This window comes from Haliotis cracherodii, unplaced genomic scaffold, assembly GCF_022045235.1.
Source record: "Haliotis cracherodii isolate W230 unplaced genomic scaffold, xgHalCrac1.p SCAF_4, whole genome shotgun sequence".
NCBI classification, from domain to species: domain Eukaryota; kingdom Metazoa; phylum Mollusca; class Gastropoda; order Lepetellida; family Haliotidae; genus Haliotis; species Haliotis cracherodii.
The window spans coordinates 22,654,786-22,680,571 of NW_027266297.1; the positions used below are offsets into that span (position 1 = coordinate 22,654,786).

A 25,786-nucleotide genomic window follows, 5' to 3' on the forward strand; every position below is an offset into this window, starting at 1 on the left:
ACAAAAGTGGAATTGACATGTCTAGAGTCAATCCGAAAGTTCATAGTACTGATGGCTTTGGCATATTTCTTTCTCAGTTAACACACTGCCCGTGGATGTGGCAGGATTTGATATGTCACTTAAACCAAGGTCTTTGATCAAACAAATAATGTAGCAAAGCTTACATATACATGGTTATGCTATTTAAGGCCTTGTCAGTGGGAATAATTACACTTTCCTGTAGGGCAGCCATACTTAGGATGACAGATATCTTTGAAAACAAACATTAATGGAAGGGAGTGAGTGAGTGAGTGAGTGAGTGAGTGAGTGAGTTGGGTTTCAAAGCCGCTTTTAACAGTATTCCAGTTATATCGCGGCGTGTCAGCTTAATGTAGGAGGAAAGCCCGAAGTGATGCAGGTCTCAGACGTTTACCACTTCGGTGAAACCCACGAGCACGGGTATGGTGCTGACAAACATAAAAACAATCGGGGCGAACCGGGATTCGAACCCACAATCATAGGTTTCTACCGTACCCAAGGGACGCAACTCTGCACAGCGAATCGCGGCGCCTTGGGCGCTTACGTATAGTTGATATGTTATCAAAGGCCTCGTCAGTGACAAACTTTAACACAAATTATTGACCCTGAATTATTCACAGCTGTAAAACAAGTTACTTAAATACAGCAAGGTAAGGCATAAGAGTTTAATGTTGTGTTATATACTTCCCATGGAGCTGATAAAACCATTTGAATACAAACTGAACATAATTAACTATCCTCTGTCGTATTTGTAACCTATTAATGATATTGTATACTGTTACCACATAAGGTTACTTTCAGACATGACAAACCTGTTCATTTTCTGTACAACATACAAGTAATGGATGAACCAGCATCTTAAATCCTTTCTCTGCTGTATAAATTGATGGCGGTGATGTGGCTTAATGGTTAAAGCGTTCGGCCGTCACGCCGAGGGCCCGGGTTCGATTCCCTTCATGGGCACACTGGCGTCTCTGGTGTCTTCAGAAACGATATTGCCGGATTATAGCTAAAAGCGGCGTATAATCCAACTCACTTACCCACATGGAGAGTCCAACATAAATGGACTTAGTGAGAAGTGAAGTGGCCATTCATAAGAATGTATCAATCTACTTTAAATAATCTGGCGACCAAGGCGGATTTAAGAACACGGAGCACTAAATTGTGTGAAGTCCAAAACTGTGAGTATGTTTCAGTGTTTCGATGTACATGCAACTATTTAAATATTGCATGCATGTCTGTTCTTCTTACGTCTTCCTCTTTGTGAAACAAGAACATTTGGCAGACGTATATGTTACCGCGAATCATGAAAAAAATGTAAACAAATGACACTTTTAAGTTTTAAAAAATTTGCCAGTATATATACTCTTTAAAAATAGAAACGCAAAGCCAGATTTGTGTGAGGTAGGAAAATACATTTATACGAGGAACCGTACAAGGTGTTGAGCCAAAATGTTGTGGAGAGAACACTTGGTGACTGTAGTCATCTCAGTTATCGGCACAAAGGAAAAGTCTAAGGTGAATAACGCGTATCTCCCCCGTTTGAATCGATAGTGGCCTGACATCTGCCCATGGAAGTGACGAGTATGCGAATCACATCCTGGAGACTGGTAGCCCACTCGGCCTCGTTGTTGACGATGTTGTCGACTCAATATGACGCGTCTAACAGGACGTCTTGCTTGTAGACCTGCTGCTCTTAAACGGTTTCGTACGGTCTGGTCACAGATTCTGCGCAGTCCGGGTAGTTAAGTGCGACATTGTGATATCATCCAGGAATAATTCATGTAATGCATCATGTTTGAAACATATTCTCATGAGTGCTTTCTGTAAGGCATTGGTATATTTATTGTGTGCGGTGTACATCTGTAAAAGGTTATTCAGTTTCTTGTTTCCTTTGTACCTGAAAAAATACTACAAACATGATCCAATTGTTCCCAAAGCGACAGTTCAATTACGATAGCTGCAGTTTTGTAAAACTTGACGTCGGCGGCGTCAGACAAAGAACATATTTGTAACGCAGATGGAAGCTTGGTCGACACACTGCAAGTACACTATCTCGGTACTGGATATTAATAATGAAGATAAATTGCACAAAATGAAGAATTGTACATCGAAGGGAAAATATCAACATAGTAATAAATAATTACCCCTTAGTAATTTAGTGAGCCTTAAATACATAGATATTTACAAATTGCGTTACAATATACATATTGTATGTAAAATGCAAAATAAAGAATGAAGTTTAAACAGTATATATAAATATATAACATATTAGTTTGATCGCTATTGCATATTCATATTACTATCTTGCAACACATCCAGCCCTGATATTATATATATGGATGATGCCAAGGTCGGTGCTTAGCCAACACAGCGTGGTCACGTGGTATGAAGTACACGCGTCAGTGACGTCACACTCGAAGTTCCAGGTAGTTGAAGTCCACTAGGAACGCCGCCCCGAAGATGAGCATCTTGTCCTGGGCTGACATCGACGACAGGTCTAGACGACATGGAAGCAAATCTCATATATAACTGCAGTAACATGTTCATTATTGTCACTTAGTTTTACGTATTTTCTCAAAAACAAACGTATTTTTTTTAAAGCTATCTAGTTAGTGAGTGAGTATCCCAGATATACAAACCAGAAACATAATCGTGGCGAAATGAGATTCAAACATATGATCATAGATTTCTGGTGTGCCCAATGGACGCAACTCTGCATTGCGATTTGAGGCGCCTTATATGACTGGGAAAGCCGTGTCCCCTTGAAGAGATGTAAGAAAATGAAAAGGCGGTCGAATAAAGCAAAAAACAATGAAATGTTTAAATGAAAACTCAAAGGGTTGCTTGCTTACCAAGTATGTTGGTCGATTTTCTGATTGACAGTTAGTGAACAGACTTCGCGGGGAGAAAAATATTCATTTCGCAAAATTATAATTTCATATCACATATTTGCCATTTTGTATAGGGATACCAAAACGAAAAACATCTTATTCGACTGCAGAACAGAACTTTATCCTTACTCGAGGTTCTGAACCGTGGCGTAAATGAAGCTTTCCCGAGCGAAATGTCTCATATAACCTTTCAGCTGTGTTCTGGATACTTCATTCTGGACAGTCCACAAGAAGACAGTCCAAAAGAAGACAGTTCACAAGAAGACAGTTCACAAGAAGACAGTCCACAAGAAGACAGTCCACAAGAAGACAGTCCACAAGAAGACAGTTCACAAGAAGACAGTTCACAAAAGACAGTTCACAAGAAGACAGCCCACAAGAAGACAGTCCAGTCCACAAGAAGACAGTTCACAAGAAGACAGTCCACAAGAAGACAGTCCAAAAGAAGACAGTTCACAAGAAGACAGCCCACATGAAGACAGTCCACAAGAAGACTGTCCACAAGAAGACAGTTCACAAGAAGACAGTCCACAAGAAGACAGTTCACAAGAAGACAGTTCACAAAAGACAGTCCACAAGAAGACAGTCCACAAGAAGACAGTTCACAAGAAGAGAGTTCACAAAAGACAGTCCACAAGAAGACAGTCCACAAGAAGACAGTTCACAAGAAGACAGTCCACAAGAAGACAGCCCACAAGAAGACAGTTCACAAGAAGTCAGTCTACCAGAAGACAGTTCACAAAAGACAGTTCACAAGAAGACAGCCCACAAGAAGACAGTCCAGTCCACAAGAAGACAGTCTACCAGAAGACAGTTCACAAGAAGACAGTCCACAAGAAGACAGTCCACAAGAAGACAGCCCACAAGAAGACAGTCCAGTCCACAAGAAGACAGTCTACCAGAAGACAGTTCACAAGAAGACAGTCCACAAGAAGACAGCCCACAAGAAGACAGTCCACAAGAAGACAGTTCACAAAAGACAGTCCACAAGAAGACAATTCACAAGAAGACAGCCCACAAGAAGACAGCCCACAAGAAGACAGTCTACCAGAAGACAGTTCACAAGAAGACAGTTCACAAGAAAACAGGCCACAAGAAGACAGTCCACAAGAAGACAGTCCACAAGAAGACAGTTCACAAGAAGACAGTCCACAAGAAGACAGTTCACAAGAACACAGTTCACAAAAGACAGTCCACAAGAAGACAGTCCACAAGAAGACAGTTCACAAGAAGAGAGTTCACAAAAGACAGTCCACAAGAAGACAGTTCACAAGAAGACAGTCCACAAGAAGACAGCCCACAAGAAGACAGTTCACAAGAAGACAGTCCACAAGAAGACAGCCCACAAGAAGACAGTTCACAAGAAGTCAGTCTACCAGAAGACAGTTCACAAGAAGACAGTTCACAAAAGACAGTTCACAAGAAGACAGCCCACAAGAAGACAGTCCAGTCCACAAGAAGACAGTCTACCAGAAGACAGTTCACAAGAAGACAGTCCACAAGAAGACAGTCCACAAGAAGACAGTCCACAAGAAGACAGTTCACAAAAGACAGTCCACAAGAAGACAGTTCACAAGAAGACAGCCCACAAGAAGACAGCCCACAAGAAGACAGTCCAAAAGAAGACAGTTCACAAGAAGACAGTTCACAAAAGACAGTTCACAAGAAGACAATCCACAAGAAGACAGTCCAGTCCACAAGAAGACAGTCCAGTCCACAAGAAGACAGTTAACAAGAAGACAGTTCACAAGAAGACAGTTCACAAGAAAACAGGCCACAAGAAGACAGTCTACCAGAAGACAGTTCACAAGAAGACAGTCCACAAGAAGACAGTTCACAAAAGACAGTTCACAAGAAGACAGTCCACAAGAAGACAGTCCACAAGAAGACAGTCTACCAGAAGACAGTCCACAAGAAGACAGTCCACAAGAAGACAGTCCACAAGAAGACAGTCTACCAGAAGACATTCCACAAGAAGACAGTTCACAAGAAGACAGTTCACAAGAAGACAGTCCACAAGAAGACAGTTCACAAGAAGACAGTCAACAAGAATACAGCCCACAAGAAGACAGTCCACAAGAAGACAGTTCACAAGAAGACAGTCCACAAGAAGACAGTTCACAAGAAGACAGTCCACAAGAAGACAGTCCACAAGAAGACAGCCCACAAGAAGACAGCCCACAAGAAGACATTCTACAAGAAGACAGTTCACAAGAAGACAGTTCACAAAAGACAGTCCACAAGAAGACAGTCCACAAGAAGACAGTTCACAAGAAGACAGTCCACAAGAAGACAGTCCAAAAGTAGACGAGAGGCTGCCAACTATATATACACGTTTGTCCAGCTTGACATAAGTATCTTGTTAAGTTGGACAATAAATAGTGGTAATATATTGGAGATAAGCTTATTTAAACGTTACTTACACTCGATCTTGAAATCATTAAGGAAGGCGCATCTCGCTGTGCAGTTCTCGTACGTCTTAGAAATAACCGCTACCTTCTCCCCTGATCGGTCGTAAACCTGAAACACGAGCGTAAAGTCAATAACTATGAAATATAGTCGGACATGTCACTCGGTGAGATGATGGATTACGCTTTTCTAGCATGGCTCACAGGGCGATATGAGCCAGAAAGGCCCCTCTTGTGAAGTGTTCAGCAGACGTTCGTGAAAAGGTTGTTATTAGTTGTTAGGTGCAATGTATTGTTAACCGGAAGTCTTGTGACCACTACCTCGATTTCATGTGTTAATAATGGCCAGCCGACACGTCGTCCCAATGATGTCCATGTCTAGTCTTTCGTCCAGAGGACATAGTCCCCAAACCACTACATCGTGCATCCCACGATTCACGCAAGAACTGATTGGGGATCGGGTGGTTACAATGTATGACTGGGATGACCGTATCAACGCCATTGGATCATGCTTACTGCAGCTTTAAAATACCAAATAACTCTGTTCCATGTTGTGCACAATCAAGTGTTTGGTAATTGTGTTCGAAAAGTTTAGAATAGTGTATTTAAGAGAGCAACTCACATAAAATTTGTTATGTGAAGCACAGCGACATGACGACCACGCCCCTCTCAGCAGGAAGCCGCCCTGCCCAGACACAGAGATATCAAACTCCGGCCGCCAACACGTCCAGCTGGAAACAGACGCATGTAGATGGAAGTTGAACTTTCAAGACAAAGGCCCTATATGTCCCACTCGACATGTCAATGTTAATGTCAGTATCAGCGGTCCTGATGTTATATTTATGTCAAGGGATTTTATTTTGCATCATCTGCCTGTATTTAACCAGAAATCATTGATCAGAATAACAAACTAATATTTTGAGCCTGTGAATTAATAGTATCTTATTTATCATAATGAAATTGCAAGTTTGCACTGCAAGTTTTTCAGCATTAGCCAACATGTAGCAACATGTATATGATGTGTTTTATATTGATTCTATGGGTAGTACAACATGTTATGCTTTGTCCAGTGCTTACTTCTCATTGACCGTTGCCAACACGACCCCTGGCGGCCGTTCTATGAACATTTCCTGTAAGTGACAACAACACAGCCAGCTCGCGCGGCACCGCCAGGGCCTGTCCAATCGCATCACGACGCTCCCATAGTTGTCCTTAACCTCCACTCTCATTGGTCGCTGATGGAGGCAGATACGCCATTTTGTCTCACTTGCTAAAACAAACAAACACTATTAAAAAGACACAGTTTTAACTGGGATCTAAATTGTACCAGAGGAACAAGGGTTGGGCCAATCCGCAGTCCTAGCAAGAATGTTGATTCTTGTCAAAAAAAACTTTGTCTGCTAACTCAAATTCAAGGACATATATGAGCCTTATTTTAATAACGGGCTGTCAAGTAGCCTAGTGGTTAAAGCCTTCGCTCGTCACGCCGAAGACACGGATTCGATTGCCAACATGGCTACAATGTGTGAAGCCCATTTCTGGTGTCCCCCGCCGTGATATTGCTAAAAGCGGCGTAAAACCATACTCACCCACTCACTCACTATCTTTATAACAGAGAGGCAACGTCTCAGTGTCACACCTGGCAGTCATGACAACTTCAAGACCCTTATTGGTTTCATAATGATATACGAGTTCCGCTTAAATTGAAAATTGACTTCAATATATGTATTATGTTCATAGAGGTAGGATTTTTTGTTTGTTTGTTTGTTGTTTAACGCCGCACTATGCAATATTCCAGCTATATGACAGCAGTCTGTAAATAACCAAATCTGGACCAGACAATCTTGTGATTGGATTGACATCATGAGCATCGATCCACGCAATTGGGATATGATGTCAATTGGGATAACCATGTCAGCGAGCCTGACCACCCGATCCCGTTAGTCGCCTCTTACGTCCAGCATAGTCGCCTTTTACGGCAAGCATGGGTTGCTGAAGACCTATTCTACTCTGGATCTCCACAGGTCTACACCACATATATCCTGACTTGGTTCAATCATCCAAGATACTCACATTCCTTTGCGAAGTAACATGCTTCATCGTCACCGGTACATATAGTGTAGGTGTTGTACCGCTCAAAACTTGTCTTCAGGAAGGTAGCTGTAAATATGTATCATAGTCGTCAATATAAACAGAAATGACATGAACTCGCTTGTGTAGTCAGTCAACAGGTACTGATTAACAGACGTAAACACGTTGCTATGTACCCACATAATAATTCGTGGATTTGAACCATTGAATTTTTTTTATGAAAACGTCAGAATAACCGCAACCAACCAAATGTCGTTGGTATTGTTACGAGTTGATTCCCAAGTTGACAAGCGAAGGTTAACCCAGGTGTCGGTACGTTTGGATTTTCTGAAAAATCAGTAAATAAACATACAAGATCAATAACTAGTTAACAAATCATATGGAAACACACCAGATTGTGTTTACTATCATAACAGATCAATGGATCAAGGACGTGACAGCAGCAGTGTGTAATAGGCCATATTAAGTCAGTGCTCCGTGTTTCAATCCAGGAAACAGTGTTTGAAGCAGGAATTAAGTCGATGTTTTCCTACAAGTATCCTATCCACTCTTTATCAGTAGATAAGACTCAAGTCAGTTCGTAGAAAATCTCAAAGCGACCTCTTCTTGCTCTAAAACAGGTACAGCCAGCCTCCTAGAAAATGGGCATAGTGTAAAGTATGGAATGGAGTTTGGATTGGAATATTGGAATGGAATTTGGAATGGCAAAAATGGCATATACTCATCTCGCGCTGAAAACAAACCCTGTGTTGTACATACCCTTATTGGTATAATATCGTGAATTGAATCGACAGTTTGTAAAATTCCATTTCAGTATTCCAGTATTCCAATCCAAACTCCATTCCACACTTTACACTATGCCAAGAAATAAATCCATACTTCAGACAATGCCAAGAAAATGTTACCTCGCTAAGTTTCACAATCTCATTAAAATCAGCTCAAAGTTCTCGCTGCCGCTAAACAAAGATCTGAAGACATCCCATTACGGGTCATTTCAGAACGACCTTTCGCGAACTTTTACCGACCACTGAAATGACTATCAAGAAATCGACATCAGCCAATTAGAAAGCAGCTTTCTCGAGCTTTACGGCACCCGTTTCAACCTGGCGACTTTCATTTCAGTCTACGCTTGAAAAATATGTTGAAAATTAAAATTTTGAAAACTAAACAAACGAACATTCCAGGATGTCTAATATGTAGTTGAGATTGTATGACAGTGCTTCCCACGTGCCGTGCAACGCCTCCTCCGTTCAAATGTTTATCCCACGGAAGCGAGAGATAGACGATGATTTTGTCGGAATCAGTCGTTCGGAATACCCGTGTTAACGTTTTCAAGATTGCACGTATTAGAAAACACATTCCGACTGTCACTTTCATGATCTGGTAAGCGACTCTTTGATTGGACGGATGGAAGGTCGTTCTGACGTGCCCCGTAATGGGATGTCCTCAGATCTTTGTGTAGCGATAGCGAGAACTAAGAGGTGATTTTAATGAGATTGCGAAGCTTCGCGGATGAGGTTGTCGGTACCGGGAGTCAATCGATAACGGTATAAACAAGGTCTCTAGCGCTGGGACGGAGCATGGACTTTAAAAAATAAGGGAGTCACTTTATTTTACGAGCGCTTCAATTAGCTGAAACTAACAATCCTCCGAAATAAACTTACAATGAATACTGACACTTGACCGCAGTGCATGTTTTTGGCTAGAAGTGAAGAATATTCTGGAGATATTGCTTCTGATATTCTCTATAAAAGGCCAAATATCCAATCTCATATCAGTGACACTATAAACAAGCTTCGGAAATGCAGAGCTAAGACAAACACGATGTGTGAACGTTTTGAATTCAACGTCAAAGGGGGTACCCTATGGCACCTATGGCGACGTCACACTAGAACAACCACGTCAGAGATCGGTTCTGTAGCGGCCGCCCACACGTGACAACCACACACCAACACATATGATACAAACCATGCATCTTCCAGACAGAAGGTTCCAGACGGCAACTCTCACATCCCTTCAATCCCTGCTACCAGGGGTGTATCTGTGAGGTCAGAGAGACGACGTCCACATATCTACGGCATCCGGGCGATTCGCCCACCATTGTATATGACAGAAGCGCCGGGTGTATCAGACAGTACTTTCGGATATATACGACTGTACCTCCGGATATAAAAGACTACCTCCAGGTGTGTATAAGACTGTGACGTCGGATATGTATATGGGTAACTCCTTGTGCATGAGTCTGTACCTTGGTAATCGCTGTTGAACCTCCGGGTGTATAAGACTGTAGTCACTGTACCTCAGGATATATAAGACTGTACCTCGATGATCGCGGTGTGTAAGACAGAAACTCAGGTAGTATTAGAGAAGAAAGAAGAAGAAGAAGAAGAAGAAGAAATGTTTATTTAAGTGTCACATATTGTACATAAAACACATTTTAAACAAAAGCAAGTACAATATCCAGCCTCTAGGGCTTATGAGACACTCTAAAAGCATTTAAAACATATAACATTATTAAATATAAAACACAAAATAAAAATATTATATACAATGTTAAGACTAGAAGAGATGCACTCTCCTTCTATACATGCTGTATAATGTGCTTGCTAAAAGCGGCTGTAAAATTACTTCTTGCATCAAATAAGATAATTGCTGAATGCTATTAAAATAATAAAAGTCTTGGTTTAATTCAGCTGCCTTGTGTAGTAGTTGATATCTCAGGTCACTGTATACAAAACAATCTATTAAAAGTGATTCATCCTCAATAACATAATTATTTTTTTCTGCACAAAATTTACATATTCTATCATTTAAAGGAATAGGTGGCTTGGAATAGCGGCCTGTTTCGACTAACAGAGGGAGGTTACCACACCTAAACTTAGATAAAACACTTCGATAATCCCTTCGCTTCACACATTTCACATAGTGGCTCACATTCACATCAAATTTGAAAAGTCTGAAAGTCCTTAGCTTGTTACCATTTGGTTTGTTCTCATTATCCCACACTTGTTTACACCATGTTTCACTATCTTTCTCTTTCAAGATATCCTTCAGTAAGTTCACTTTTTTCTTGTTATTGTCACTGTCACTGATAATCCCATCCACATTTAAGTCTCGTATCAGCATTTCAGTTCTTTTATCAAGAGATTTACTTTGATACATTGCCCACTTATGAATAATATTTGGAATTCTGCTATCTGGCATTGATTCACATCTGAAGAATTGTCTAAATAATTCTATCTTTTGATCCACATCACTTGATGACCATCCCATATCGCTGCGAATCGCCAAGTTAGATGCATTTTGACCGGTTCCTAGAAAAAATCTACAAGCTTTGTTTTGGATGACTTGCACCTCCCTGTATTTGTTAATCCCCCATATACCAGCTCCATAGAACAAAACAGGCTTGATAAGGGTATTGTACAACTTGGTATACACTTCATAGGACATCCCACCACAACTTCTAAATTTAGTGTACAATGCAGATAGTGCTCTACTGGCAGATTTACAAAGTTCTTTTACAGTCTTATGCATGTCCATATGTTGATTCAACTCAGATGCCCAGGTATCTATAGCTCTCTGTATATGGTACAACATTTAAGCCACATTTAAACTGGTAATCTGAAATGATTGTAGACTTGGGTCTGAAATGCACAACTTGTGTTTTCTCACAGTTTATTTTTAACCTCCACTTTCTGCACCATTCACTGAGTATACATAGCATTTTCTGTAGAGATTCTTCATCCGGGGCGATTAATGCTAGGTCATCCGCATATAGGAGAACAGATAACATATAGTTCTCTATTTCAATTCCGCATTGTAAACCTTTCAATTCCTCAGCAAGATCATTGATGTAAATAGAAAATAAAGTTGGGGATAATTTACAGCCTTGTTTAACACCATAATTCACATCAAATGGATCTGTATACAAGTCATTTAATTTAACTGTGCATTGCACATTGTTGTAGAGTGACTGTATGCATTGAAGAATTTTTCCTTTTATACCACACTTCATAAGCTTGAACCATAAGCATTGCCTGTCAACAGAGTCAAATGCCTTCTTTATGTCAACAAAACACACAAATGTTGACTTTTTAGTGGACTTTCTCACATTGATGATGTTGTAAAGAGCATAAACATGATCTATGCAACTGCGATTCTGTCTGAATCCATTCTGCTCTTCTACTAATGTATTATTATCTTCTAACCAGGATTGAATCCTCCTATTTAGGATGTCTGTGTATACCTTACATGGAATAGATAACAGAGTTATTCCTCTATAGCTAAGTGGGTCAAGTGGATCACTATTTGACTTTGGAATAGGATTTATGATTCCTTTATTCCATTCATTAGGTGCAACTGAATTCTCAAAACAAAAAATGTGTGGAGTAGCTTAATACAGTGATTATTTTGTAGGACTTCAGCAGGAATATTATCCAAACCAGCAGCTTTACCTTTCTTGAGATGATTAACAGCTATCTCAACCTCACTGAATGAAATAGGTTCATTAGACACCTCAAGTTGTATCCGACAGTACCTGTTTTCATGGATCCACAAAAACATTATAATTTATCTTTATACATATGTCACAGGGTGTTAGTTTTTGTGACATCTATTATAGTCTAGGCTGATACATGTTGGTCACTACTGACTATAACATACACACAGACACCTACCGTCCAACAGGTCCAGCTGCTGGTATATCCTCAACTCATCCTGTCTCTCCAGTAAGGCTATATCCCTGGGGGGTGGGTCTGGTTCCTGAGGGGACCGGGACGTGCCCGGGGGTCTGGGGTCAGTATATCGGGAAGGAGAAGGCTGTGTGAGGATAGGTCTATCCATACTCCATTGTAGCTAGGTCTTATCTCTGACCTAGTTATATAGACGCATGTCGTAAAACCTTTTATCCGTTGTCCAGTATAAATCCTCTTGTTCATGTGTACATACTTTATCACTATTCATCACTGGAAGCAGCTCTCACAAACTTATAAACCACAAGATACCGGTATCGGTAGATATTGCTGCTGGTGTTGCTGGACACAAGTGCTACATCAGAAACGAGGCTCGTAAATGTATTTGAGTTCCTCCGAGATGGAGATGACTGTCTACTTGACTAAAGATTGCGACTTGAAGATGTTGAGGAAGAAGGTTCATGATCAAGCATGGATTCTCTACGTGGCATCGAAAATATTGAAACGGGAGAGAGGAACTGCATTTTGAATGGGTATAGTCACAATATGAAAAGCGGCTATTTGGTGGAGGTTTTACTTCATAACTCACAGTCAGCTGACTGTATAAACAAGCCTGTGTCGACAGATACCTCTCTATGTTACTGTGATATATCCTTAATGCGTGACTAGAGTAACATTGGGACAACTGAGCGAGGTTATCCATCATGTTCTCTGTGTTGATTCTGCATGGTGATCCTTTTTATTATTTAGTGATATATATAATGTATTTATTTGAAAAAAGTAATGCAATGTTTCGCTGACGTTAAAAAAACATTTCACTCGAATAACATGTCGGGAAATTGTTGCCTGACAAACTTGACATTTTCCCTCGTGGAAATATCACCTGTGCCTGGTCACTCTATGAGATAAACATGTAACTTGAGCACACAAAAACATAATAAACTCGTTTAATCGGCCACAAAGATTGTCTCCTGGTGGTACATTAGTGTAGCCTTGTTTAACATTTCTCATATTTATGCAATCGATTTTGATTTATTTATCTGTTCGTTCGTTTGTTCTGCCATTTCATTTAACAGTGGGTGATTACATAATTTTTATTTATTAACAGAATTAATACCTATGTTATTTAAAAGCGAAACAAATACCAAAACAATGAAAACTAATCTGCACCGAAACAACCTGATCGACTAAATTGAAATGTAATGTGAAGTCGGTCTCTCATTTCATTGTCGGCTTATATATTTTTTCGTTTGAAGAAATTTGATGAAGTATTGAAAACAGAAAATTGTGACAAGTATTAAAATTCGGATTTATATAACAAATCATTTCATTCACGTGATCTAAGAAGATGGAACGGTTTGTGTGAATTATATTGACTATAATCAGGTAAATAGAGGTTATCACGCGAGTGTGTTTGGAGATGGTAAATATCCTGCATTAAGAATAAACATTGTATTAAATACATAGTGTTTATTCCTAATACAGGTTATTTACCATCCCCAAACACACAAGCGTGATAACCTCTTTATCAAATAATGTCATTCTTAAAATCTGTACTTCAAAAGCGCTTTCACTCTCTCACAAACATTACGGAAACATTGCGAGTTTTCCTTGGATGCGCGCATTAATATTTATTACGTCACAGGGTAAGGGATGTGTCAGTCGGACAGTGACAGTATAGTTCCAAATTACAACTGAAATCTATTTCTTATACAGTGGCGAAGCAACATAAACGCAAAACAACAATTGTTTTTAATGCCTTTCGCGGCAATCCATCGGTCTGTCCGCTAGAGTAAATGCCCTTGGTCAAAAGGAAGCTACTCTAACCCTAGTCTATGAGACGTCCAGCCACGGCCACGTTGTTGACAGTCGGTCTGTCCTGTCATAACGTTAAGAAGTGTAGTCAGATGTACACTCAGCGACAAAACGAAACAAGGTAACAATTCAAACATATTTCGGCCAAATCCAACTATTTTAATTTTTGGAGAAGGTTTCAAGCCGCAGAGGTCTACAAGCATAGATATGGCTACTGATCCCGCTTGGCTAGGCCTCTTGCCCTCGCAAATGTTTCGAAAGTTGTATCTCCAAAGTTGCCAAAACTTATAAAATCCCTTAGCTACGTCACAGTGAGACACTGATTTCAGTATATTAGACTGTTCTTTTGATAATGATAGCAATTAGCCCTGTAGTTTATCCAGATTCCCGATGGTTAATTCTGACTGGATCGTGGGGGAAGGCTCCTATGTGCCGTGTGCCGGGAGCCACAAAGAAGTGCCAGCAAGCGTGAACCCAGGGTTACATAGACTGGCGCCAAGTCTCCCTCGCCAGATCCTGTGGCTGTTTGTCAGAAGAGTTAGTTGCATACTTAATCAATTCTAAGTCGATTAAATGGTTTGTTTACGGTAGACGAAATTATATGACCATAGTGTCATTGCCAAACCCCTTCTAGTCTCTAGTTTTTTTGGTACCATTAACGAAGGGGAAAATATTGCATTAGTGTGTCACATCATGTATGACAAACAATACCCAATTCATTACTAAAAATACAACATCTGGCCGATTCAAATGACGGGGATTGCTAATTGTAACAACCTGTAAATACCTCCCATGGTCGTTGAGACGCCAATTATGCATTTCAGATCGAAGTGCGGCGAGGGGGTTAAGAAAAGTAGAACTTGACATTAAATTAATGTACAAGCTTTTCAACTACTACGTATATAAAATAAGATCTAGGGAAGCTACATCTTTCCCAAAATCTAAGATCAGAGTAAGATTGAAAATGAACTTCATCTTCAACAGTATCACAATTACAGAATTTACAAAATCGTTCTTTAAGTGGACATTTTAATGGCATTTTTGTTTAAGTATTTTTAACAATCCTATTTCATAAAAATGATTTCTTAGTTGTGCTCGTTAATCTACATTTGTAGGTATGTGGGTAGGTAGGCTGTCTGATGAAGACAGTGCCCTCTCACGTGAGCAAATTCCGACCCTCTTTGATGTTATTGTTAGACATCGGGGAATTCGTAATTCGAATTGATAACGCAATCACACGGCATACGGACGATCATTGGGAAATGAAGGACTATCGGCTTGGTGGTGTTCATCCAGGCGTGGTCACCCACTACTAACAATATTAACCCGTGAAGCGCCGTGTTAGAATTTGGTCGTCAGCAACCCATGCATGTCGTAAAAGGCGACTAACGGGATCGGGTGGTCAGGCTCGCTGACTTAGTTGATGTATGTCATCGTATCCCAATTGTGTAGATCGATGCTCATGATGTTAATCACTGGATTGTCTGGTGCAGGTTCGATTATTTACAGACGCCGTCATATAGCTAGAATACTGGTGAGTGTGGCGTTAAACAACAAACAAATGGAGATCTCCAATCATCATTTATCACCATGCATTTGGTGTAGTCTACCGTGAGCACGAGCGCAGAATTCTCTGGAATGCTGAGAACACCGCTTTGAAATTCCTTTTGCCTCCAACATTTGAGAGAATTACCCTATCGCATCCGCATTGCGCATTCATGCATGGGGCTTTTAACGTTCAATGTGTATTGTGTAGTGCAGTGGAATATCTGCTTTGGACTTCATTGAGTCATTGTTTTGACATCCAGGCGAAATGAACGTTTTACTTGTTGTGGGGTCAAAAGTTAGTCTGATTTAGACAGAGGTCCGTATTAGGAATATTATAACAGATGATAACACATGTAAATAGAAACAAAGTTCAAAGAAGTGTTATTATGAATCATAGTACATTCGGCACAAATGATATCGCCTTGTATTACAAATGCTGATCAGTTAAAAACCTGTCTCGACAGATTCCAGTGTGCGCGGTAATATTTGTAAATGTAATATGTCCATATTAACGATAAGGTAGCTCAGTGTCTCAATCAAGTTTTGGCAAGTTACGCCGAAACTGCCGAGCTCGATTTCTTTCATCAGGGTAATGTTTCGAATGAAGCCGATTCCTGCAGCCACCCCACGCCGTGATATAACCGTTGAAGCGTATAACACCATACACTTGTATTAAGTGCACTTATAAACTGATTTGAAAAACTATTTTTACCTTCCTTAACTATTTGGGCATACTATAACGTAAAAGGAATCGCTCTGTACCCCGTTTGGATAACTATATAGCTTCCCTTTAAGACGGGGGGCTGTCTATGCAAACGTCCCTATTGAAATAGCCTGAAAACTTTGTGGCACATCTGGGAGCCTCGCATTTTTCGCATCAAAATACTTTAAAATACGGGTTTGCAATACTATGTTCACCTTCCTTAACTATTTAGGTACGACATAACGTAAAAGGAGTCGCTCAATCCCCCTTTGGAGAACTATACAGCTTCCCTTTAACACGGGGGGGTTATCTATACAAACATCCCAGTGGAAATAGCCTGAAAACTTAGTTGCACATCTGGGAGCCTGGCATGTTTCGCATGGAAATAGTTTAAAATACGGGTTTGAAATATTATTTCCTCCTTCCTCAGCTTTCAGTTATAAACAAACGTAAACGGAATCGTTCTGTAACCCGTTTAGAAAACTATAGAGCTTCCCTTAAACACCGGGGGCTGTCTGTGCAAACGTCCCTATTGAAATAGCCTGAAAACTTTGTGGCACATCTGGGAGCCTCGCATTTTTCGCATCAAAATACTTTAAAATACGGGTTTGAAATACTATGTTCACCTTCCTTAACTATTTAGGTACGACATAACGTAAAAGGAGTCGCTCAATCCCCCTTTGGAGAACTATACAGCTTCCCTTTAACACGGGGGGTTATCTATACAAACATCCCAGTGGAAATAGCCTGAAAACTTAGTTGCACATCTGGGAGCCTCGTAATTTCCGCATGTGAAGAGTTTAAATACGGGTTCGAAATATTATTTTCTCCTTCCTTAACTATTTAGGTATAACATAACGTAAACGGAATCGTTCTGTAACCCGTTTAGAAAACTATATAGCTTCCCTTAAACACCGGGGGCTGTCTATGCAAACGTCCTTATTGAAATAGCCTGAAAACTTTGTGGCACATCTGGGAGCCTCGCATTTTTCGCATCAAAATATTTTAAAATACGGGTTTGAAATACTATGTTCACCTTCCTTAACTATTAAGGTACAACATAACGTAAAAGGAGTCGCTCAATACCCCCAGGCCATCAACTGGGACAACGTCCAAATCCTCGCCAACAACCTCCATGATTTCACCAAAAGAAAACTAACAGAAGCAGTCCACATTCGCCGCCACAAGCCATCAATCAACAGAGATCAAGGCTATTTCATCCCACCCGCCTACTATGAACTTATCAAACAATAATCACTCATCCCGTTTATTGACTTCATGACCCTATTGGCTTCCAGCTATGTGTTTTCTGTCCATCGTGTTGTGACAGCACCATCCCTTTGTTGTCACACCTACCTATATTATCCGACTCATGTATACTATTGTTGTTACTGTTAATCCTCTACTGTTAATCCCCCACCTACTATATATATTCTGCACTATGTCCCCCATTCAGACCTAATTAAGCGCATCTAAAAATTAATTAATCTACCAATCCAAAATCCAATAGGCACTCGTGAAGAGCAACCTCCTCGTGGTGAGTGCTGGGTAGCGCTAATAGCTCTTCCCCCGTGTGGAACCGGGGCAGAATATTTCCACAGCCTCCCATTGCTGGTCGTATGAGGCGACTAAAATGGGCAACCTGTTTGCCGTGGGTTGCGTCCCTGTGTCGGCGGAGGACGGGAGTCTGGTAGTTGAGGGCACTGGTTCCTGGAACTGTGTTCCTTTGCCCAACACACTACTTCGACCCTTACTTCGCCTAGACGGGTGGTAAGATGGGCCCGGTCTTATCAATCGGCTGGTCATGCCAGGCCCTGTGCGTAATATTGTATATGCACTCCTGTGTTGTATTATAATGTATATTTTGGACTTGGCCATGCATACTTTGTATGAATTACCAATTTTTGATGGAATAAATTGCCTAGAGTCTTACGCCAGAAGGCGGTGGCTCATGGGCCAATCTGGTGATGTTGACCTCTGTATTCTGTATGTCTCCAGTTTCTTGTCGTGGACTGAACCTGCCTGGCACTACATCTGGTAGATAAATATAGCTATTCAAGTCATATTTGCTGGAGTATAACATCCCTGTATCCCTGGTGTTTGCATGCTGGAAATCCGATGCGCTACAACACTGTCCTTGTTGACACTCCATGGGGGGTGGGGAGGAGGTATGCTGAAACACTTTTCTTTCGCCATGTCTACCAAACAACCTGCTTCACTTCGTAACGACAAAAAAAGACGTCTTGAAGATGATGATTCTGGGAACATTCCCACCAACTCCGATTCATGGGCCCGATTCCTGGTGATCGAGGCTGCTGACAAACTACCTTTAAAATTGAATCCGTTTGCTATTTCAAAAGCTATTAACGGACACTGTGGAGAAGTGAAAAATGTCACTCGTCTCCGTAGTGGTTCTATTCTTGTGGAGTGTCTGAAGAAACAGCAATCTCTAAATCTCTTGTCGATCAGTCAGTTTGCAAATGTTGAGGTTGCTGTTTCAGCACACAAGACTTTAAACTCCAGTAGAGGAATTGTTCGAGACAGAGCTCGATGCCTTTCGGATATGTCTGAACAAGAAATTGTTACAGAGTTAAAGGATCAGGCAGTGACTGCTGTTAAACGTTTCACCAAAAAGGTCAATGGTGTTATCACTCCCATGAATACCTATCTCTTCACATTTGATAGACCTAGTATCCCTCGTTCAATTAAAGCTGGTTATGTTAATATCGGAGTGGAGGTGTATGTCCCCAATCCGCTCCGATGTTATACTTGCCAAAAGTTTGGCCATGGTTCCAAATCATGTGGTCGACCTCATGTTTGCCAGCGTTGTGGTGGTCAGCATGACAGCACTGACTGTAGGGCAGATGTTAAGTGTGCCAACTGCAATGGCCAACATGAAGTCTGGTCAAAGGCCTGTCCTATATGGAAAACTGAGTCTCAGATATTGAAACTGAAACACACCAACAATATTTCATATCTGGAAGCCAAAAAGCAAGTAGCAAATCAGGTGCCGTCAACTTTATCTTATTCTGCTGCAGTGTCTCGTTCTGTTGCTACTTCATCAATAGAATGTCAAACTGAGTTGACGTGGGTTCACTCTGTGAAACCAGTTGATACAACATCTGTCAGTCAGCCCAACAAATCTGATTGTCAACCCACTACATCATCCTCAGAATCACAGACTGATTCACAATGTTTACCAGACATTGAAAAGCCAGGAAATGTTCATATGTCGAAGACAGAAAGAAAAAAACTAAATAGACAACATCTTCGGACACCCTCTCCTTCAGAGGTGCCTGTCCACAACTCCTTTGGACCTTTGGATATGGAGGTAACTCCGTCTTCTCAGGCCAGTGCTAGGAGTTCTTCACGCTCGCGTGTGAGATTACCTATTGAGCCGCCATGACTCACACGCCTCATTTGATTCAGTGGAATTGCAGAGGACTCAGGAAAATTTTTAATGAGATACAATTGCTAATTCAGGACTTTACACCATCAGCACTGTGTCTCCAAGAGACTTATCTTAAGCACAGCGATGTATTTGATTTACGGAAATACAATTGCTATCATTCATTTTCACCTCCAGGTGAGAAAGCTACTGGAGGTTCTACTATATTGATCAGACAAGGCATCATCCACAGTACTGTTCCCCTAAATACCAATCTTCAAGCTGTAGCTGTCCGACTTACCTTGCACATTGCACTTACTTTGTGCTCCTTATATATTCCTCCTTCGACTACTCTTCAGCAGGCTGATCTTCAGAATCTTTATGATCAGTTACCAAAGCCCTGTATCATAATGGGCGATCTAAATGGGCATAACCCTCTATGGGGAAGTCCAAATACAAACAGAAAGGGAAAAGTGCTCGAAGACTTTATTTCAGACAACAATCTCTGCCTTTTTAATGACGATTCAAACACTTATTTACATCCTGCTACAGGAACATATTCAGCACTGGATCTCTCCATCACAGATTCAGATCTTTACAACGAATTTGAATGGTCAGTTCATGATGACCTTTGTGGGAGTGACCATTTCCCTACTATCCTTAAAACTGTTAACCCTACTGATCGTCCACCAACAACTCGGTGGACTTTTACAAAGGCTGATTGGTCTTTATATGAATTATTATCCACTGAAAAATTAACACCTGACATTTTTCAACATGTTCAAGATCCGATACAGTTGTTTTCGGACTTGTTGAATGAAATTGCTGATGAAGCAATTCCACAGTCCTCTGCAATTCCTCATATTCGTAAACCATGGTTTAACAACGAATGCAAACAGGCACGAAAATATAGGAAGAAAGCGGAAAAGTATTTTCGCCGCCATCCTACAGTCCATAATCTAGATCGAGTCAAAATTACAAATGCCAAGGCACGACGTGCTTTTAAACAAAATAAGCGTATGTCTTGGAGAAACTATGTCTCCAAAATAAATTCCCGCACGCCCATATCCAAGGTGTGGAATATGGTGCAAAAAATAAAAAGAAAAGGTTCAAAATCATCTGTTCACCACCTTAAGGAGGGTGCCACGTTATTAACGGATAAAACAGATATTGCCAATAAACTTGGAGAAACGTCAACGAAACATTCTTCAACTTCTAACTATGTCCCGGAGTTTCAGAAATTTAAGAAACAACAGGAAAAGATCAAAGTTAATTTCACTTCTGATAATGGTGAAGACTATAATGAAGTCTTCTCATTACATGAGCTACATACCGCCCTTGGGCAAGCTCATGACACAGCAACGGGAGCTGATAACATTCATTACCAGCTTTTAAAACATTTACCAGATTCTTGTCTGGAGACACTTTTAGATATATTTGACCAAATATGGACATCAGGGAATTTTCCTACTTCATGGCATAACGCCATTGTAGTCCCAATACCGAAGCCTGGCCGAGATCATACAGATCCCTCGAACTATCGACCTATATCCTTAACAAGCTGTGTATGTAAAACCATGGAACGAATGGTTAATAATAGATTAATTTGGTATCTGGAAACCAATAATCTAATTACAAATATCCAATGTGGTTTCCGAAAAAATAGAAGTACTATCGACCATTTAGTACGATTAGAATCCTTTGTGAAAAATGCTATTGTAAACAAACAACACGTAGTATCAATTTTCTTTGATCTTGAGAAAGCCTACGATACTACTTGGAAGCATGGCATTCTAAAGGATTTACATGACTTTGGTTCGAGAGGCCGTTTGCCTCATTTTATATCACAATTTTTAACAGACAGACAATTTCAAGTCCGAGTGGGTTCCACCCTGTCTGATCATTATAATCAGGATCAGGGTGTCCCACAAGGCAGTATTTTGTCTGTCACCTTGTTTAGCATTAAAATTAATAGTTTGTCCCAGGTTTTAAGTGATTCAGTGGATGGATCACTGTTCGTGGATGATTTTAATGCATCTTGTTGTGGTAAAAATATGCATACCATAGAGAGGCAGTTACAAATCTGTCTCAATAAAATTCATAAATGGTCTCTCGAAAACGGGTTCAATTTTTCTATGTCTAAAACTAACTGCATACACTTCTGCAGAAAATATAAGCCGCATAAAGACCCTGAATTATTTTTGAATGGCACCCCTATCAAAGTTGTTAAAGAGGCCAAATTCTTGGGACTCATCTTTGATAGCCATTTAACTTTCTTACCACACATTAAATCTCTTAAAGCTAAATGCCAGAAAGCACTCGATTTGTTGAAAGTTGTTTCTAATTCAAAGTGGGGAGGGGATCAGACTACCCTCCTACACTTATACAGGTCACTGATCCGTTCCAAACTTGATTATGGCTCCATCGTCTATGGTGGAGCCTGTAAAAGTAATTTAAAAAAACTTGATACTATCCATCACCAAGGACTGAGGCTTTGCCTTGGAGCCTTTCGCACTTCTCCTATTCCAAGTCTGTCTGTTGAGGCGGATGAGCCTTCTCTTAAACAACGCCGTCTGAAACTATCTTTACAGTACATCACTAAATTATATTCCACTCAGTCAAATCCAGCCTTTAATTGCGTATTTAATCCTCTGTACGAAGATATTTACAATAAGAAAACATCTCTTGTTCCACCCCTAGGAATAAGAATTAAATCAGTCGTTTCTGCTGCGAACATTAACTTTCAGGATATAGCTCCCACAAAACTATTTTCATCGCCTCCTTGGCAGATGGTAAGACCAACTGTAGACCTCACATTAACTAAACTTAAGAAATCTGATACAAATCCACTTATTTATAAACAAGAATACAATCAATTAAGAAACACTTATGACACATATAAATCTATATTTACAGATGGATCCAAGGATGGTGGCGCAGTTGCTAGTGCCACCATCATTGGATCCAGAACAGTATCTTCACGTTTACCCGATAATAGTTCCATATTCACAGCAGAAGCGCACGCAATTTTAACAGCACTACAATATATCAAGAAGAAATCAAAATCTAAAGACTTCATTATTTTTTCAGATTCACTTTCGTGCCTTCAGGCTATTAAAAATATGTCATGTAAACATCCATTTTTAATTGAAATTCTTGAGTTATTTAATGATCTTGCGACTGGCCAATATGACATCGTTTTTTGTTGGTTACCAAGCCATGTTGGGATTGTTGGTAACACACTGGCTGATGCTGCCGCAAAAGCAGCACTCAACAAATCTGTGACACCACTTCTTTTACCATACAGTGATTATAAACCTGTCATTGGATCTTACATCAGAGATCTAATGCAGAAGAAGTGGGACACCCAAGTGGGTATAAATAAATTACATGCAATAAAAGCGAATATCGGTTATACCTACTTGGGTTGTCAGTCCAGATTTGAAGAGGTCATTTTAAGACGATGTCGTATTGGCCATTCACGTTATACTCATGAATATATTTTAAAAGGTGAGGATCCTCCATTCTGTGTCCCTTGTGATGAAAGAATCACGGTCAAGCATGTCCTGCTTGACTGCATTGATTTTTCCATCACAAGGGATAACTATTTCAAGGTTACATCTATGAAGGATCTTTTTAATACTATTAGTTCTCATTTAATTATTGGTTTTTTAAAGGAAATTGAATTATTGCATAAATTTTGAATGTTATTTTCTGTACATAATCAGTTTTTTCATAATTGGTCGAATAAAATTAATAACTGAGATTGTTAGTGGCTATATCCTCGAAGGGGATTGAAGTAGTGTAAAATTATTGTCCCCCTAAGAGGGTATGTAAGACCACGTCTTTCAAAGTATATTTATTTGTACCACGGTTTTAATCGTAGCATATGTGTTATTTTAAATGTTTGCTAAATTTGTCAATAATCGCCAACAGCTGAAGGGATGATGTAAATCCGGCTAGGGTCCATGCAGGTAGCAAAAGTACTGTAAGTCCCCATGGACCCTAGCATGGTGATCTCTCTTCAGTGGCTGGCGATCTATAGCTCATTTTTATCTTGTATTGTTTCGTATGTTGTTATATTTCTATTGCTAACTACTAGTTTTAGACATGATCTGTGATAAATCTAGTAATTTTACTGTCCTTCGTCGACAGGTTTTTATTTCGTATAATTATGTGTATTATTAATGTACTTCTCGTCACGATATGGCTGAAATACTGCCGATGTGACGTTAAATATTAACTCACTCACTCACTCACTCACTCACCAAAATCCAATAAACATACAAACACCCACCTCACCCAGCTCCCTTAGTTCCCTCCTCCACCCACCTCGGCATTTATTCCAAATTTAAAAATTTCAAAAAATCAATATAAGCAACCCCTAAAAGCCCCCTCTTGGGTTGCACACACCACTTTCACCCTTCTCGGAATACACTAAATGGTCCGGCCAGGCCCGTGTGCGAAATACGCTGTAGTCGGAAAGCGCACGTTAAATCTTCTATATCAGTCAGTCAGTCCCCCATTCAGTCTTGCTTGACAACGGTATAAGGATCCATACCGAAACGTCGCTTTTCACAGTATTTAAAAAGTTGTTAGATTGCCAATACCCAATAGAAAAGGGGCTATGGGAAAATATACCGCGGAAGACAGAATTTGTAGTCACTGTAATAAACATAACTTAGCTGTCGAATATCACTATCTACTAATATGTCCTTTTCTGCATAACTTGCGTAAGTTATATATTCAAAAGAAGTATTTTACAAGACATACTCGATACTACTTGATATGTTACTCAATACGGAAAGTTTACCTGAACAAAGAAAACTAGCACAGTTTGTAAAAGAAATCCTCAAGATGCTTAATTAAATGTATGAGTGTGTTGCAGTTAAACGTATAGTTGATGCATGTCTGTCTCCTGCCTCGTGTCACAATAAATCTCCATTTGTACCTCCAATATGTCATAGCATGACCTTGAAGAAGCGAAATATACGATTGTTGTTGTTGTGTTGGTGTTGCCCGCGAGTACACAGCCTCGCGTTTTGATGCGAGACGAATCGGCGAGTAGCTGCAAATTTCAACGGCTGCAGAGATAAACTTGCTCAACAATAAACAATTACTGCTTTAAATAAACAAAACAGGATTAATCACATGCCTAGATTACCTCAATCTCATAAAATCGGATACAAGTTCTCGCTACCACTGAGAGCATCCCATTACAAGTATAGTGCAAACAGAATCTTTAGATTTTGAAGAAATATTAAATAACTTTGAAATCGTTGTCGGATTTTTCGAGAGATTTCTGGACATTAGCTAAACTGCCCACGACTGACAGTGAGAGGGTGTGTTTTGTGGGAGAGGCAGCAGCGTCAGTAAATATTCCTGTCAGACAACACTTTCAGTGGCCTGTCAGTGATGGGTGATAGCAATCTTTACGTGTGTTGTAATTTCCAGGCAATTATAGCTCTACAGATTTGTTTAGTCTCTGAAAATGAAGTGAGTATTTATTATTAATATATTTCATAACTAGTATTTAACAACTGATTGTATCTGTAAAATATGTTAATTTCAGAGACAATACGTTCGTCTAAGACATAGCATGTCGTCATTGTTACGGTTTGTGGCTGTTTTAGTTATGAGGCACACTCACCAAGAAAGGGTGATGATCAACAACTTAATACCAGTAACACACCCCGAGACACCAACCAATTCCAGATGTGAAACGCAGAGATTGTATAAGAAGATATGAAGATAAGATCGAGTAAAAGATATAGCAGAATCGCTGCAAACCCCCCACGCCCACCCCTCACCCCTAGCCCCCACCAGAGGGAAGCTATATGGTTTTCAACAGGTGCTATAGAGCGACTCTTTTTACGTTAGTTTATGCATGTATGTTTAAGGAAAAATAAAATATTTTTTTCAAACACGTATTTTAAACTATTTCCATGTGAGAAATGCGAGACTCCCAGATGTGCCACTAAGTTTTCAGGTTATTTCCGTCTGTGGTAAAGGGAAGCTATATTGTTTCCGAGACAGGATATAGAGCGATCCTTTTTACTTTATTCCATGTATAAACGGTTAAGGAAAGAGATAATAATATCCCAGATGTGCCACTAAGTTTTCAAGCTATTTGCAAAGGGACGTTTGCATAGACAACCCCTCGTGTTAAAGGGAAGCTATAAAGTTTCCCAGACAGGATATAGATATCCTCAACCGCATCCCAAATACAC

At 40.1% G+C, this 25,786-nt stretch overlaps 3 protein-coding genes across 3 annotated transcripts; 2 read left to right on the plus strand and 1 right to left on the minus strand.

Annotated features, from left to right (window-relative positions):
* Positions 1 to 1,427: 1,427 nt before the first annotated feature.
* Positions 1,428 to 12,257, minus strand: LOC139479957 (phospholipid scramblase 1-like). The gene is made up of 6 exons (XM_071262905.1): positions 12,088 to 12,257; positions 7,394 to 7,480; positions 6,398 to 6,590; positions 5,943 to 6,051; positions 5,336 to 5,432; positions 1,428 to 2,518 (listed from the first exon to the last, which is right to left on the minus strand). Exons 1-6 carry the CDS (start codon positions 12,251 to 12,253, stop codon positions 2,430 to 2,432), a joined length of 741 nt encoding a protein of 246 aa, XP_071119006.1. The 5' UTR covers positions 12,254 to 12,257; the 3' UTR covers positions 1,428 to 2,429.
* On the plus strand, positions 2,528 to 5,219 carry LOC139478268 (TRIO and F-actin-binding protein-like). The gene is made up of 4 exons (XM_071260682.1): positions 2,528 to 2,555; positions 3,136 to 4,074; positions 4,160 to 4,639; positions 4,771 to 5,219. Exons 1-4 carry the CDS (start codon positions 2,528 to 2,530, stop codon positions 5,217 to 5,219), a joined length of 1,896 nt encoding a protein of 631 aa, XP_071116783.1.
* Positions 12,258 to 18,362: 6,105 nt separating the features above from the next.
* Positions 18,363 to 19,574, plus strand: LOC139479324 (uncharacterized). Its single transcript, XM_071262184.1, has one exon. It carries the CDS (start codon positions 18,363 to 18,365, stop codon positions 19,572 to 19,574), a length of 1,212 nt encoding a protein of 403 aa, XP_071118285.1.
* The last annotated feature ends 6,212 nt before the right edge of the window (positions 19,575 to 25,786 follow it).

What these genes read in the sequence shown, in the direction of transcription:
- LOC139478268 (XM_071260682.1), top strand. Translation starts at nt 2,528, where the DNA reads ATGGAAGCAAATCTCATATATAACTGCA. An exon ending in AGACAGTCCACAAGAAGACA is followed by an intron (nt 4,075 to 4,159) that starts GTTCACAAGAAC and finishes AGTTCACAAAAG; the next exon opens with ACAGTCCACAAGAAGACAGT. An exon ending in GTCCAGTCCACAAGAAGACA is followed by an intron (nt 4,640 to 4,770) that starts GTTAACAAGAAG and finishes GTTCACAAGAAG; the next exon opens with ACAGTCCACAAGAAGACAGT.
- LOC139479957 (XM_071262905.1), bottom strand. Translation starts at nt 12,253, where the DNA reads ATGGATAGACCTATCCTCACACAGCCTTCTCCTTCCCGATATACTGAC. An exon ending in GCAGCTGGACCTGTTGGACG is followed by an intron (nt 7,481 to 12,087) that starts GTAGGTGTCTGT and finishes ACATATTTACAG; the next exon opens with CTACCTTCCTGAAGACAAGT. An exon ending in CTTCACATAACAAATTTTAT is followed by an intron (nt 5,433 to 5,942) that starts GTGAGTTGCTCT and finishes CTCGTGTTTCAG; the next exon opens with GTTTACGACCGATCAGGGGA.
- LOC139479324 (XM_071262184.1), top strand. Translation starts at nt 18,363, where the DNA reads ATGTCTACCAAACAACCTGCTTCACTTCGTAACGACAAAAAAAGACGT.